The sequence below is a fragment of the Hypanus sabinus genome, unplaced genomic scaffold, assembly GCF_030144855.1.
Source record: "Hypanus sabinus isolate sHypSab1 unplaced genomic scaffold, sHypSab1.hap1 scaffold_442, whole genome shotgun sequence".
NCBI lineage: Eukaryota > Metazoa > Chordata > Chondrichthyes > Myliobatiformes > Dasyatidae > Hypanus > Hypanus sabinus.
The window spans coordinates 292,501-308,495 of record NW_026781316.1 but is presented as its reverse complement, the minus strand read 5'-3'; the positions used below and the strand labels follow the sequence as shown (position 1 = coordinate 308,495).

Below are 15,995 nucleotides of genomic sequence, written 5' to 3'. Positions count from 1 at the left end.
GTGTCCTCTGGTCCTAGACTCCCCCACTAAAGGAAACATCCTCTCCACATCCACTCTATCTGTGTCCTCTGGTCCTAGACTCCCCCACTGAAGGAAACATCCTCTCTACATCCACTCTATCTGTTTCCTCTGGTCCGAGACTCCCACTATAGGAAACATTCTCTCCACATCCACTCCTTCTGTGTCCTCTGGTCCTAGACTCCCCCAGTATAGGAAACATCCTCTCCACATGCACTCTATCTGTGTCCTCTGGTCCTAGACTCCCCCACTATAGGAAACGTCCTCTCCACATTCACTCTATCAGTGTCCTCTGGTCCTAGACTCCCCCACTATAGAAACCCTCTCCAGACCCACTCTATCTGTGCCCACTGGTCCCAGACTCCCCCACTATAGGAAACATCCTCTCCACATCCACTCCTTCTGTGTCCTCTGGTCCTAGACTCCCCCACTATAGGAAACGTCTTCTCCACATTCACTCTATCAGTGTCCTCTGGTCCCAGACTCCCCCACTATAGGAAACGTCCTCTCCACATCCACTCTATCTGTGTCCTCTGGTCCTAGACTCCTCCACGATAGGAAACATCCTCTCCACATCCACTCTATCTGTGTCCTCTGGTCCTAGACCTCCCCCACTGTAGGAAACATCCTCTCCACATCCACTCTATCTGTGTCCTCTGGTCCTAGACTCCCCCACTATTGGAAACATCCTCTCCACACTCACTCTATCTGTGTCCTCTGGTCCTAGACTCCCCCACTCTTGGAAACATCCTCTCCACACTCACTCTATCTGTGTCCTCTGGTCCTAGACTCCCCCACTATAGGAAAGATTCTCTCCACATCCACTGTCTGTGTCCTCTGGTCCTAGACTCCCCCACTATAGGAAACATCCTCTCCACATCCACTCTATCTGTGTCCTCTGGTCCTAGACTCCCCCACTATTGGAAAGATTCTCTCCACATCCACTGTCTGTGTCCTCTGGTCCTAGACTCCCCCACTATAGGAAACATCCTCTCCACACCCACTCTATCTGTGTCCTCTGGTCCTAGACTCCCCTACTATAGGAAACATCCTCTCCATACCCACTCTATCTGTGTCCTCTGGTCCTAGACTCCTCCACTATAGGAAACATTCTCTCCGCGTCCACTCTATCTGTGTCCTCTGGTCCTAGACTCCCCCACTATAGGAATTATCCTCTCCACATCCACTCTATCTGTGTCCTCTGGTCCTAGACTCCCCCACTATAGGATACGTCCTCTCCACATCCACTCTATCTGTGTCCTCTGGTCCTAGACTCCCCCACTATAGGAAACATCCTCTCCACATCCACTCTATCTGTGTCCTCTGGTCCTAGACTCCCCCACTATAGGAAACATCCTCTCCACATCCACTCTATCTGTGTCCTCTGGTCCTAGACTCCCCCACTATAGGAAACATCGTCTCCACATCAACTCTATCTGTGTCCTCTGGTCCTAGGCCCCCCCACTATTCCTGAACCTGGTGGCATGGGTCCTGAGGCTCCTGTACTTCCCTCCTGATGGTTGAGGGGTAATAACTGTCCCTGAACCTGGTGGTGTGGGTTCTGAGGCTCCTGTACCTCCTTCCTGATGGTTGAGGGGTGATAACCGTCCCTGAACCTGATGGTGTGGGTCCTGAGGCTCCTGTACCTCCTCCCTGATGGTTGAGGGGTAATAACTGTCCCTGAAACTGATGGTGTGGGTCCTGAGGCTCCCGTACCTCCTTCCTGATGGTTGAGGGGTAATAACCGTCCCTGAACCTGGTGGTGTGGGTCCAGAGGCTCCTGTACCTCCTTCCTGATGGTTGAGAGGGTGATAACTGTCCCTGAACCTGGTGGTGTGGGTCCTGAGGCTCCTGTACCTCCATCCTGATGGTTGAGGGGTGATGACTGTCCCTGAACCTGGTGGTGTGGGTCCTGGGGATCCTGTACCTCCTTCCAGATGGCAGCAGTGGGAAGAGAGTGTGACCTGGGTGGTGGGGTCCCTGATTCAGGATACTGCAGTGTTTCGTGTCGATGTGCTTGGTGGTTGGTGAGGGCTTCACCTGTGTCAGGCTGGGCCGAATCCCCTGCCTTTTCTAGGATTTTAACCTCGCTGTTCAGTGCCAAGAAGCCCCGGCGCCTTCTCTAATCTCGTAATGCGTCTAACTTTAAATTTGCTGATGCACTGTGCCCGATCGTGAACAGCAACGTGGGCGTGCAGTTTCCAAAATAGTCTGCCTGGTGTTCCAAATCCGGTGGCAATTAACTCTAACCTTAACTCTGTAATTACTGGAGGTTTATTTGCGGTGACAAGCACACTTTTGGCAGCATGAGTCAGTCGCACTCGGCTGACGTACCGGGGGATCAGCTGCCCATGTGCATGAGGGAGGGAGGGGAGGGTCGCGGCCTTGGATCCGCGATGGAGGCACTGTGCAGCGTGTTTCTGATGTTGGGAGTAGGGGGGGTGAAACTGCCCCCTCGCCCTTCCCCCCCCCACCCCCCCCCCCCAGTTTGCGGATGAGGGAGCCAGCGGTTCCAGCGGCCTGCATTGTGCCCGAAGCCCAGGGCCCACCCGGACTGGCTCAGTGCGGCCGGGCTTTCCCGTGGCCCTGCCCCCCGCACCTTCCCGCGTTCCTCTGGGGGATTTCCGGGGGGGGGGGGGTGGAGGGCCCCTGGCAGATCCGCCCTCCGTAGGCCGAGCACGGGAGCCGGGATGTCAGGCTGAGGTCGCGTAAGAGGCCCAAATTGGAGTACCGAGCGCAGTTTGGTTCGCCGGCCTGCAGGAGAGATGTAAGCGAGGTTGAAAAGAGTGCCGGGGGAAAGTTTACAAGGATGTTGCCGGGGCTTTTGAGGGCCTGAGTTACAGGGAAAGGCTGAAAAGGTTAGGATTTTATCCCCCAGAATGTCGGAGAGTTGAATCGACTTTATTTCTTACATTCCCCGCAAACATGAGGAGTGAAAATCTTTACGTTATGTCTCCGTCTGAATCTGCAGTGTGCAGTTAGTATGAGAAATAGTATGTACAACGGGACAGTCAGGGAGGGGAGATTTGACTGAGGGGCACAGATAGGGTAAATGCAAGCCGGCTGTTTCCGCTGAGGTTACAACACGAGTTCAAGGGTTAAGGGTGAAAGGTTCGAAGGGAATTTCTTCACTCGGAGGGTGTGGCTCGGTTTCGACGTTTTAGGACAAGTTTGGATAGGAACGCGGATGGGAGGGTGTTTACGGTCCAGGCCGCGGGTCGGTGGGACTCGGTGCTGTGGTTTCCCGCGAGCCTCTGGAGGTGTGTGTGTGGACGAGTGCCGGGGGGTGGCCCGGGCAAGGCCTGTGAGCCAGGGTTTGCCGCAGGGAGTGGAAACGGTTCTCCCTACCTGAAGCGGGGAGCTTGGCGCGGATATCATTTCGGAGTTGGGACCTGGGAGAATTGGATTCGGGTTTGGCATCACTGACGTGAGATCCGCTGTTCTGCGACAGCGGTGTATCAGAACTAGAACGAGGATCCGAATCAGGTTTGTTATCACCGTCACGTGACGTGAAATTTGTTAACTTAGTAGCCGCAGTTCAATGCAACACATAATATAGAAGAAAGAAATAATAATAATAGTAATTAATAAATAAGTAAATCAGCCACAGTAAATGTATATTGAATAGATTTAAAATCATGCAAACAAGCAGAAATACTGTATATTAAAAAAGTCCAAGGGTTCAAAGTCCATTTACAAATCGGATGGTGGAGGGGAAGAAGCTGTTCCTGAATCGCTGAGTGTGTATCTTCAGGCTCCTGTAACTCCTCCCTGATGGCGGAGGGGAAGAAGCTGTTCCTGAATCGCTGAGTGTGTGTCTTCAGGCTCCTGTACCTCCTCCCTGATGGCGGAGGGGAAGAAGCTGTTCCTGAATCGCTGAGTGTGTGTCTTCAGGCTCCTGTACCTCCTCCCTGATGGCGGAGGGGAAGAAGCTGTTCCTGAATCGCTGAGTGTGTGTCTTCAGGCTCCTGTACCTCCTCCCTGATGGCGGAGGGGAAGAAGCTGTTCCTGAATCGCTGAGTGTGTGCCTTCAGGCTCCTGTACCTCCTCCCTGATGGCGGAGGGGAAGAAGCTGTTCCTGAATCGCTGAGTGTGTGTCTTCAGGCTCCCGTACCTCCTCCCTGATGGCAGAGGGGAAAAAGCTGATCCTGAATCGCTGAGTGTGTGTCTTCAGGCTCCCGTACCTCCTCCCTGATGGCAGAGGGGAAGAAGCTGTTCCTGAATCGCTGAGTGTGTGTCTTCAGGCTCCTGTACCTCCTCCATGATGGCGGAGGGGAAGAAGCTGTTCCTGAATCTCTGAGTGTGTGCCTTCAGGCTCCTGTACCTCCTCCCTGATGGCGGAGGGGAAGAAGCTGTTCCTGAATCGCTGAGTGTGTGTCTTCAGGCTCCTGTACCTCCTCCCTGATGGCGGAGGGGAAGAAGCTGTTCCTGAATCGCTGAGTGTGTGGACATTAGGACCCGGCGGAACCCCGGACCTTATTTAACCTGTCTCAGTGCGGTGGACATCAAGACCCGGCGGAACCCCGGACCTTATTTAACCTGTCTCAGTGCGGTGGACATTAGGACCCGGCCGAACCCCGGACCTTATTTAACCCGTCTCAGTGCGGTGGACATTAGGACCCGGCGGAACCCCGGACCTTATTTAACCCGTCTCAGTGCGGTGGACATTAGGACCCGGCGGAACCCCGGACCTTATTTAACCTGTCTCGGTGCGGTGGACATTAGGACCCGGCGGAACCCCGGACCTTATTTAACCCGTCTCGGTGCGGTGGACATTAGGACCCGGCGGAACCCCGGACCTTATTTAACCTGTCTCAGTGCAGTGGACATTAGGACCCAGGGGAACCCCGGACCTTATTTAACCCGTCTCAGTGCGGTGGACATTAGGACCCAGGGGAACCCCGGACCTTATTTAACCCGTCTCAGTGCGGTGGACATTAGGACCCTGCGGAACCCCGGACCTTTTTTAACCCGTCTCAGTGCGGTGGACATCAGGACCCGGCGGAACCCCGGACCTTATTTAACCTGTCTCAGTGCAGTGGACATTAGGACCCAGGGGAACCCCGGACCTTATTTAACCTGTCTCAGTGCGGTGGACATCAGGACCCAGGGGAACCCCGGACCTTATTTAACCCGTCTCAGTGCAGTGGACATTAGGACCCAGGGGAACCCCGGACCTTATTTAACCTGTCTCAGTGCAGTGGACATTAGGACCCAGGGGAACCCCGGACCTTATTTAACCTGTCTCAGTGCAGTGGACATTAGGACCCAGGGGAACCCCGGACCTTATTTAACCTGTCTCAGTGCAGTGGACATTAGGACCCAGGGGAACCCCGGACCTTATTTAACCCGTCTCAGTGCAGTGGACATTAGGACCCAGGGGAACCCCGGACCTTATTTAACCTGTCTCAGTGCAGTGGACATTAGGACCCAGGGGAACCCCGGACCTTATTTAACCCGTCTCAGTGCAGTGGACATTAGGACCCAGGGGAACCCCGGACCTTATTTAACCCGTCTCAGTGCAGTGGACATTAGGACCCGGCGGAACCCCGGACCTTATTTAACCTGTCTCAGTGCGGTGGACATTAGGACCCGGTGGAACCCCGGACCTTATTTAACCTGTCTCAGTGCGGTGGACATTAGGACCCGGCGGAACCCCGGACCTTATTTAACCTGTCTCAGTGCGGTGGACATTAGGACCCGGCAGTGCTGCTCTGAATCCACAGTGTTTCTGTTCACGAAAATAATCACGATTACGATTGAAAATAAAGTGGAAATAATAAAGCGATGGGAAAGAGGTGAAATGCCATCGGTCATTGGAAAAGCGTTAGGCTACAGTCGGTCAACGATTGGAACAATTTTAATGGAGCATGTGATAGGCCCTGCCCCGATGAAAGTGACAATTATTACTGAGTAACGCAGTGGTTTAATTATTGGGCTTTGGGTTTTGATCCTCCACAACAACCCGGCACGGTGGCGATCGCCCCTCGGGAGCGATCTGTCACTGGATCGAACTCGGGAACTTCTGTTCCCGAGCCCTGCGCTGAAACATACGCTCTTAAGTGTTTTATGTGCATAGAAAGGTAAAATATGTACTATATACTAAGAAAAGTGTTTGACTAACTGACGCTGAATAATACCGGCTGTACCTGTTCCGACTTCAAATCCGACTTAAAGACGGACTCAGGAACGGAACTCGTTCATAACCCGGGGACTGCCCGTACTTTTAAATCGTCTCTAGATTACTTATCATACCCAATACAATGTAAATAGTTGTTCTACTGCATTGTTTAGGGAATAATGACAAGAAAAAATGTCTGTACGTGCTCGAACAACGAGTGCTGGAGAGAGAACTTCTGGGTTTTCTCAATCCTGATCCACGATAGCCCATGCACATCTCTAAATCATCTCTAGATTACTTATAATATCCAATACAATATAAATGCTATGTAAATAGTTGTTCTACTGCATTGTTTAGGGAATAATGACAAGGAAAAAAGTCAGTACATGCTCGAACAGCGAGTGCTGAAGAGCACTTCCGGGTTTTCACGATTCGCGGTCGGTTGAATTCATGGATGCGGAATTCGCGGATAAGGAGGGCCAACTGCAGTTGGATATAGATAGCCAGACAGATGGACAGATAGTTAGATAGATAGATAGACAGACAGACATATAGATAGCCAGACAGATAGATAGACAGACAGACATATAGATAGATAGACAGACGTATAGATAGATAGACAGACATATAGATAGCCAGACAGACATATAGATAGATAGACAGACATATAGATAGATATAGACAGACAGACATATAAATAAATAGCCAGACAGACATATAGATAGACAGATAGATAGATAGACAGACAGAAATATAGATAGACAGACGGACATATAGATAGTTGGATATAGACAGACAGACAGATAGATAGACAGACAGACATATAGTTAGTTGGATATAGACAGACAGACAGACAGACGGACATATAGATAGTTGGATATAGACAGACAGACGGACATATAGATAGTTGGATACAGACAGACAGACAGACGGACATATAGGCAGTTGGATACAGACAGACAGACATATAGATAGTTGGATATAGACAGACAGACGGACATATAGGCAGTTGGATATAGACAGACAGACAGACAGACGGACATATAGATAGTTGGATATAGACAGACGGACATATAGATAGTTGGATATAGACAGACAGACAGACAGACGGACATATAGATAGTTGGATATAGACAGACGGACATATAGATAGTTGGATATAGACAGACAGACAGACAGACGGACATATAGATAGTTGGATGTAGACAGACAGACAGACAGATGGACATATAGGCAGTTGGATATAGACAGACAGACAGGCAGATGGACATATAGATAGTTGGATATAGACAGACAGACAGACAGACAGGCAGACACAGACATTCTTTGCGGGGAGCAGCATCGGCACTGGTGATGCAAAAGCGACTAAATAAGCTCATCAGGAAGTCTGCATCCCTCCTTGGCTGCAACTTCCGGGTTCGTGGTGGAGACGAGGTCACCACACAAACGCTTATCCACTACGGACAGCCTGACACAGTACCTCCATGACCTGCTGGACAGGCAGAGGAGCCCCCCAACCCCCCGCCGTCAAACAGACTCACTCAGCTCCGCAGTCACGAGGGTCGCGACAGAAAATCTCTCCGATTTTGTATGTCTTAATACTTGGTTAATTATATTGCACATTATTGCACGTGGGTAAATTATCACTGTGCTCCATTACTGGTTAAGCCTGCACACTGCTAAGTCTGCTTTTAAACGTTGCTGCTGTAACGAGAGAATTTCCCACTCAGGACCAATAAAGTATTTATTACTATTATTATTAGATATTGAGAACATGAGATTAAGAGACATTGAAAGTGAGTCCATAGGTTGTGGGAACAGTTCAGTGCTGGGGGGAGTGAAGTTATCCCCTCTGTTTCATGAGCCTGATGGTTGAGGGGTAATAACTGTCCCTGAACCTGGTGGTGTGGGTCCTGAGGCTCCTGTACCTCCTTCCTGATGGTTGAGGGGTAATAACTGTCCCTGAACCTGGTGGTGTGGGTCCTGAGGCTCCTGCACCTCCTTCCTGATGGTTGAGGGGTGATAACTGTTCCTGAACCTGGTGGTGTGGGTCCTGAGGCCCCTGTACCTCCTTCCTGATGGTTGAGAGGTAATAACTGTTCCTGAACCTGGTGGTGTGGGTCCTGAGGCTCCTGTACCTCCTTCCTGATGGTTGAGAGGTAATAACTGTTCCTGAACCTGGTGGTGTGGGTCCTGAGGCCCCTGTACCTCCTTCCTGATGGTTGAGGGGTGATAACTGCTCCTGAACCTGGTGGTGTGGGTCCTGAGGCTCCTGTACCTCCTTCCTGATGGTTGAGGGGTAATAACTGTCCCTGAACCTGGTGGTGTGGGTCCTGAGGCTCCTGCACCTCCTTCCTGATGGTTGAGAGGTAATAACTGTTCCTGAACCTGGTGGTGTGGGTCCTGAGGCTCCTGTACCTCCTTCCTGATGGTTGAGAGGTAATAACTGTTCCTGAACCTGGTGGTGTGGGTCCTGAGGCCCCTGTACCTCCTTCCTGATGGTTGAGAGGTAATAACTGTTCCTGAACCTGGTGGTGTACATACAGAGGCTCCTGTACCTCCTTCCTGATGGTTGAGGGGTAATAACTGTTCCTGAACCTGGTGGTGTGCGTACAGAGGCTCCTGTACCTCCTTACTGATGGTTGAGGGGTAATAACTGTTCCTGAACCTGGTGGTGTGCGTACAGAGGCTCCTGTACCTCCTTCCTGATGGTTGAGGGGTAATAACTGTTCCTGAACCTGGTGGTGTGGGTCCTGAGGCTCCTGTACCTCCTTCCTGATGGTTGAGAGGTAATAACTGTCCCTGAACCTGGTGGTGTGCGTACAGAGGCTCCTGTACCTCCCACCTGACGCCAGCAGCGAGAGAAGAGCGTGACCTGGGTGGTGGGGGTCTCTGATGACGGCTGCTGCCTCCAGGACTACAAAACCAGACACTCAGCAGACGGACTCCCGGGCAAGAGCGCGAACTTGGTGTGAGGGGGAACCCCCGGAGGCAAAGGAAAGGATGCGAGTCTCCGGCTCGGGCGATTCTTACTGCCCCGAGGCGCAGGGGGCAACTGCCGGGAGAAGAGCTGCCACGTCCTTCGGCAAGTAAACAGATCAAACTCCTTACGGACAGAGGCGAGAACTGAACCCCGGTCACCAGCGCAGTCAGGCATTACGCTACTGCAAACCCCCCCCACCACCAGTTCAGCGCAGATAGAGATTAACCCCCCCCCCCCCCCAACCACCACATCTGTGTGAACGTCAGCTCAGCTCCTTCCGAGTCGAGGTCTTGCCCGCCGGAGTTACGATTGTACCTCTGGGTCACGCTCACCAGCTCTTCGTGGATTTTTTTGATTCCCGATGCCCTATTTTTGGCAAGTGTGTGACTCGTTTAAATATAGACCGGGTGAGTCACGGCTGAACACGCACACACACAGTGTCATGGGTGGGCGGCGATGACTGTGTCAGAGAGCGGTGCATTCCGTACTGGTAAAGTCTCTGCTCTTCCGAGCTCCGGTCATGTCTAAACGCAATTGCAACCCCTCTCCGCCACCCCCGCCGCTCAGCCGGCAGCGTTGTTTTTAACCCATGCCCTGATTCGGGGACCTCCCGCCCTTCCAGCTCCGCGCTGGCGGAACCAGAGCGGGAGGGTGGCGGAACGCCCAGCTGCGGCCCGCGTGGACCGTCACGTTCACCCGGGGGTCCCCCGCGTGGCCGGTGAGGGGAGATGCTGCTTTCCAAATCTGAATCACCAGCCTGCGCTGTGAAATTTAATCTTATATGTGTATACAGTCGGCCCTCCTTATCCACGGGTTCCGCACGCGCGGATTCAACCAACCGCGAATCGCGAAAACCCGGAAGTGCTCTTCCAGCACTTGTTGTTCGAGCATGTACTGACTTTTTTCCTTGTCATTATTCCCTAAACAATGCAGTATAACAACTATTTACATAGCATTTACATTGTATTAGGTATTATAAGTAATCTCGAGATGATTTAGAGATGTGCATGGGTTATCGTGGATCAGGATTGAGAAAACCCAGAAGTTCTCTCTCCAGCACTCGTCGTTTGACTTTTTTTTTGTCATTATTCCCTAAACAATACAGTATAACAACTATTTACTTAAGGGACTTGAGCATCCGCAATCTTTGGTCCTTGAGAGGTTCTGGAACCAATTCCCCCATGGATAAGGAGGGCTGACTGCATCTATATGTCTATCTATTTGTCTATCAATCTATCTGTCTATATCTATCTATATCGATCTGTTTGTCATCTATCTATCTATCTATTATTTTCTTCTGTATTTACACGGTCTCTGATACTCTGGTTGTTTGCCTGTCCTGTCGTGTGGGATCTTTCATCGATCCTGTTGTGCTTCTTTCTGTTTGTTGAAAACGCCCAAATGAAAATGAATCTCAGAGTGACGCGCACAGCGCATACTTCGGTCGTGAATTCACTGTGAACTTTAAACCTTGAAAAGGCAATATGTTAAAGGGCTGAGTTCGAGTGGATGTGGAGATGAAGATTCCTATGGCGGGGGGGGGAGGAGTAGGGGAGTCCAGGACTGAACTACGTAAAAAAACTACACTCGACTACAGACCTACACTGGACTGCATAAAGTCCTGGGAAATGTTGTCCATAATGGCTAGAGGGATTGAATTGAAGAGCAGGGAGGTCATGCTGCAGCCGTACAGGGTACTGGTGAGGCCGCCCCTGGAGTACCGCGTGCAGTTCTGGTCTCCTCACTCGAGGGAGGATAGACTGGCTTTGGAGGCGGTGCAGAGGAGGCTCACCAGGTTGATTCCTGACTTGCTCCCTCTGGTAGGTGAGACTAGAAGAGCGGGGAGGTTACTTTGTACTGGTGAGACCGCACCTGGAGTACCGCGTGCAGTTCTGGCCTCTTCACTCGAGGAAGGATATGACAGCAATCATCTGCAGATTTCCTCATGTTTGCTCGAGGAAGGATAGACTGGCTTTGGAGGCGGTGCAGAGGTGGTTCACCGGGTAGATTCCAGACATGAATGGGGTTAACCTACGAGGAGAGATCGAGTCGCCTGGGACTTTACTCTCTGGAATTCAGAAGGATGAGAGGGGATCTTATAGAAACATACAAAATTTCAAAAGGGATAGATAAGATAGAAGTAGGAAAGTCGTTTCTACTGGTAGGTGAGACTAGAACTAGGGGATATTGCCTCAAGATTCAGGGGAGAAGATCAGCGAAGGAGATGAGGAGAAACTGTTTTTCCCAGAGGGTGGTGAGTCTGTGGAAATCTCTGCCCAGGGAAGCAGTTGAGGCTTCCTCACTAAATATATTTAAGATACAGTTAGATAGGTTTTTACATAGAAGGGTTGTGGGGAAAAGGCAGGTAGATGGAGCTGAGTTTACGGACAGATCAGCCGTGATCTTATTGAATGGCGGGGCAGGCTCGATGGGCCGGATGGCCGACTCCGGCTCCCATTTCTGATGTTCTCATGGTACGAGGTCTGGGATTCCTGGCTCTGATTTAACGGCTGTCTCTCTCTCTCTCTCTCTCCCTCCAGGGACGGAGCCCTGGTGGTTTTACTTCCTCAACGGCTGCCTGAACTTCAACGTGGTGTTCGTTCTGGCCCTGTGCGCCCTGCCCCTGACCACGCTGATGGAGCTCCTGCTGCAGCAGTTCAGTGGTAAGGGCCCCCGGCCGGGCCGCGACCGCGCCGCCTCGCCCGCTTCAGCTCCAAAGCTTGAACCCCTTGGCTGGAGTCGAGGGATAGAACTTGACCCCAGTAACAGAGCCTTAGAGCCCCTTCGGCCCATCGAGTCCATACTGAGCTATCAGTCTGCTTCGTCCCATTGGCCCGGACCAGAGGCTGCCGCGCCTCTCCCATCCGTGTACAGGCGTCTCCCCGGCACCCCCCCCCCACCCCACCCCATACAAAGGTAGAGTGTTTCTACGAAGCAGAAATGGCGAAAGCAAGAACCGTAAAAGCGAAAATCCTCTTTGTAATGCGAAGACAGGTCACCGAAGTAGGTCTTTTGTAAAGCGGAGTGGCGTCAAGTGAACGTTTGCAAAGCGGGGGGGGGGGGTGCCTGTATCTATCCAAGTTTCCCTCAAGTGTTGACTTCAGACCTGCGTCCGGCACCTCGCGCCACCCTCTGAGCGAAGGAGCCCCCCCTCCCCCTCAAACGTTTCAACCTTTCACCCTTAACCCCCGACCTCTAGTGCTCGTCCCACCCAACCTCAGTGGGAAAAGCCCGCCTGCATACCCCCCCCCCCCCCCCGTGATTCTGCGAGGTAGCATTTGCTTCCGGTCTCCTCTTCGACGTTGTGGGTTTGTGGCATGACCGCGAGAGTTTCCCCTCAGCTGAACCTGGGCGTTGTTGGTCTGTTCCCCAGTTCAAGTCGAGTCAAGTCACTTTTATTGTCATTTCGACCATAACTGCTGGTACACTGCACAGTAAAAACGAGACAACGTTCCTCCAGGACCATGGTGTTACATGACTCAGTACAAAAACTAGACTGAACTACGTAAAAAACAACACAGAAAATAAACTACACTAGACTACAGACCTACCCAGGACTGCATAAAGTGCACAAAACAGTGCAGGCATTACGATAAATAATAAACAGGACAATAGGGCAGTAAGGTGTCAGTCCAGGCTCTGGGTATTGAGGAGTCTGATGGCTTGGGGGAAGAAACTGTTACACAGTCCGGTCGTGAGAGCCCGAATGCTTCGGTGCCTTTTCCCAGACGGCAGGAGGGAGAAGAGTTTGTATGAGGGGTGCGTGGGGTCCTTCATAATGCTGTTTGCTTTGCGGGTGCAGCGTGTGGTGTAAATGTCCGCGATGGCGGGAAGAGAGACCCCGATGATCTTCTCAGCTGACCTCACTATCTGCAGAGGGGTCTTGCGATCCGAGACGGTGCAATTCCCGAACCGGGCAGTGATGCGGTTTTAATCCACCTGAACTGGGAGTGAGTGAGCTGTAAAGGGTTCATTGTCAAATGTTTTCAGGTGAAAAGCACTGCGGGGGTGGGCTTTGTAGGTCCACTGCTGATCAAAAGCTGCCATTTCAGTTAACGCCTCTGTTACTTAAAGGTTGTAACAGCCAGGGGTTGGCAATAGAGACGAGCTCCCAATCCCTATTAAATGCCCCCAATGGCGTGTGTCTCAAACAGCCTCTGACAACCCAGTCGAGCTCCCGGCCTTTACGTGAGGCTCAGCTACTAAACCCGGCGGAACCGTTTCTACTGACGGGAGAAGGGGGCAAAGGCGGGTCACTGGTGCCTCAAAACCAGTCGCTCCGGGCGGACGGGGCTCGTCGGGCCGCGGTCGGCGGCTCGTCCGGGGGAGGGAAAACTCTGATCTCAAACCTCCGCTGTACCCGCTCGCGGGGGAGGCTCCGGGAGCGAACCCCGAGGGGGGAATCCGGAGCTGGAGTCCCTGAGGCAGTCTGACGTCGAGTTCGACGCCGACCGGCGACTCCCGGTGCCGGACCGTATCGGTCCCCGCCGTTCCATCGGCTGCGTGGAGAGGGGGAGCCTGCCACGCGGGCAGCAGCTCCCTCTCCGCATCGTCCTGCCCTGGGCCTGCGTGACCAGACAGCCAGGATGCCACACCCACGGTCGAACCCGACCGACGGAGGCCCTCGCCTTCTACCGCCTGCGGAGTTGAGGGCAGGAACGAAAGGCCCTCCCTCTCTGTCTGTCTTTGGCCATGTTGTGTCTCAGGTGGGGTTGAGTTTGGGAGATGCCGGAATTTTAAAAAAAAATCTCCATTAGCATTCGAAGACTTGAGCCAGGCTACATATGCAGGTTACTGGGTGGGGTCCAGGTCCCTTGGTTCAAAGTTCAAAGTTAATTTTTGTCAAAGTACACAGAGGAAAGGAATGGAGGGTGATGGGCTGAGTGCGGGTCGGTGGGACGAGGTGAGAGTGAGCGTTCAGCACGGACTAGAAGGACCGAGATGGCCTGTTTCCCTGCTGTAATTGTTACGTGGTTATATATTGTATACGTCACGGGATACAACTCCGAGATTCGTTTCCTTACGGGCGTACGCAGTAACTGCCAGGCACCTGCGCTATCCCCAATGAAAGGCCGTACCCAACAGGGCAAACAAACAGGGTGCAGAGGGCAGCAAACAGCAGAAGGACAAAAGCAAAATAAATAAGCAGTTAATGTCGAGGACATGAGATGAAGAGTCCTTGAAAATGAGTCCGTAGGTTGTGGGAACAGTTCAGCGTTGGGGGGAGTGAAGTTGAATGTAGTTTCCTGATGGTTGAGGGGCAATAACTGTCCCTGAACCTGGTGGTATGGGTCGTGAGGCTGCTGTACCTCCATCCTGATGGTTGAGGGGTAATAACTGTCCCTGAACCTGGTGGTGGGGGTCCTGAGGCTCCTGTACCTCCTTCCTGATGGTTGAGGGGTAATAACTGTCCCTGAACCTGGTGGTGGGGGTCCTGAGGCTCCTGTACCTCCTTCCTGATGGTTGAGGTGGTAATAACTGTTCCTGAACCTGGTGGTGGGGGTCCTGAGGCTCCTGTACCTCCTTCCTGATGGTTCTGGGGTAATAACTGTCCCTGAACCTGGTGGTGGGGGTCCTGAGGCTCCTGTACCTCCTTCCTGATGGTTGAGGTGGTAATAACTGTTCCTGAACCTGGTGGTGGGGGTCCTGAGGCTCCTGTACCTCCTTCCTGATGGTTGAGTGGTGATAACTGTCCCTGAACCTGGTGGTGTGGGTCCTGAGGCTCCTGTACCTCCTTCCTGATGGTTGAGGGGTGATAACTGTCCCTGAACCTGGTGGTGTGGGTCCTGAGGCTCCTGTACCTCCTTCCTGATGGTTGAGGGGTAATAACTCTCCCTGAACCTGGTGGTGTGGGTCCTGAGGCTCCTGTACCTCCTTCCTGATGGTTGAGGGGTGATAACTGTCCCTGAACCTGGTGGTGTGGGTCCTGAGGCTCCTGTACCTCCTTCCTGATGGTTGAGGGGTAATAACTGTCCCTGAACCTGGTGGTGTGGGTCCTGAGGCTCCTGTACCTTCTTCCTGATGGTTGAGGGGTAATAACTGTTCCTGAACCTGGTGGTGTGGGTCCTGAGGCTCCTGTACCTCCTTCCTGATGGTTGAGGGGTGATAACTGTTCCTGAACCTGGTGTTGTGGGTCCAGAGGCTCCTGTACCTCCTTCCTGATGGTTGAGGGGTGATAACTGTTCCTGAACCTGGTGGTGTGGGACCTGTGGCTCCTGTACCTCCTTCCTGATGGTTGAGGGGTAATAACTGTTCCTGAACCTGGTGGTGTGGGACCTGAGGCTCCTGTGCCTCCTTCCTGGTGGTTGAGGGGTGATAACTGTTCCTGAACCTGGTGGTGTGGGTCCAGAGGCTCCTGTACCTCCTTCCTGATGGTTGACGGGTGATAACTGTTCCTGAACCTGGTGGTGTGGGTCCAGAGGCTCCTGTACCTCCTTCCTGATGGTTGACGGGTGATAACTGTTCCTGAACCTGGTGGTGTGGGTCCAGAGGCTCCTGTACCTCCTTCCTGATGGCACCAGTGAGAAGAGAGCATGTCGTGGGTGGTGGGGAGTCCCTGACGATGGACGCTGCTTTCCTGCGACAGTGCTTCACGTAGACGTGCTCAGTGGTGGGGAGGGCTTCTCCCGAGAGGGACTGGGCCGTATCCAGTGCTTTCTGGAGCTTTCCGTTCGAGTGCCTGGGCGTTTCCACACCAGGCTGTGACACAGCCAGTCGATACACTCTCCACCATACGTCTATAAAAGTTTGTCAAAGTTTTAGATGCCCTAGCTCGTCTCTGTTAGGATATGAAAAGCTAAACGTTGAGCTAAACCAGGTCTTCCCAACCTCTGTTTATGCCAAAGACTAATATCGTTATGTAGAGGGTCCGTG

General features: G+C 52.5%; 1 protein-coding gene across 1 annotated transcript in view; it reads left to right on the top strand.

The window, feature by feature from the left end:
- The window catches only part of LOC132388958 (alpha-1,2-mannosyltransferase ALG9-like), a 386,292-nt gene that overhangs the window by 85,989 nt on the left and 284,308 nt on the right, over positions 1 to 15,995 (top strand). The window contains 1 exon segment of the mRNA XM_059961380.1: positions 11,663 to 11,785. Coding sequence (XP_059817363.1) covers positions 11,663 to 11,785 — 123 coding nt within the window.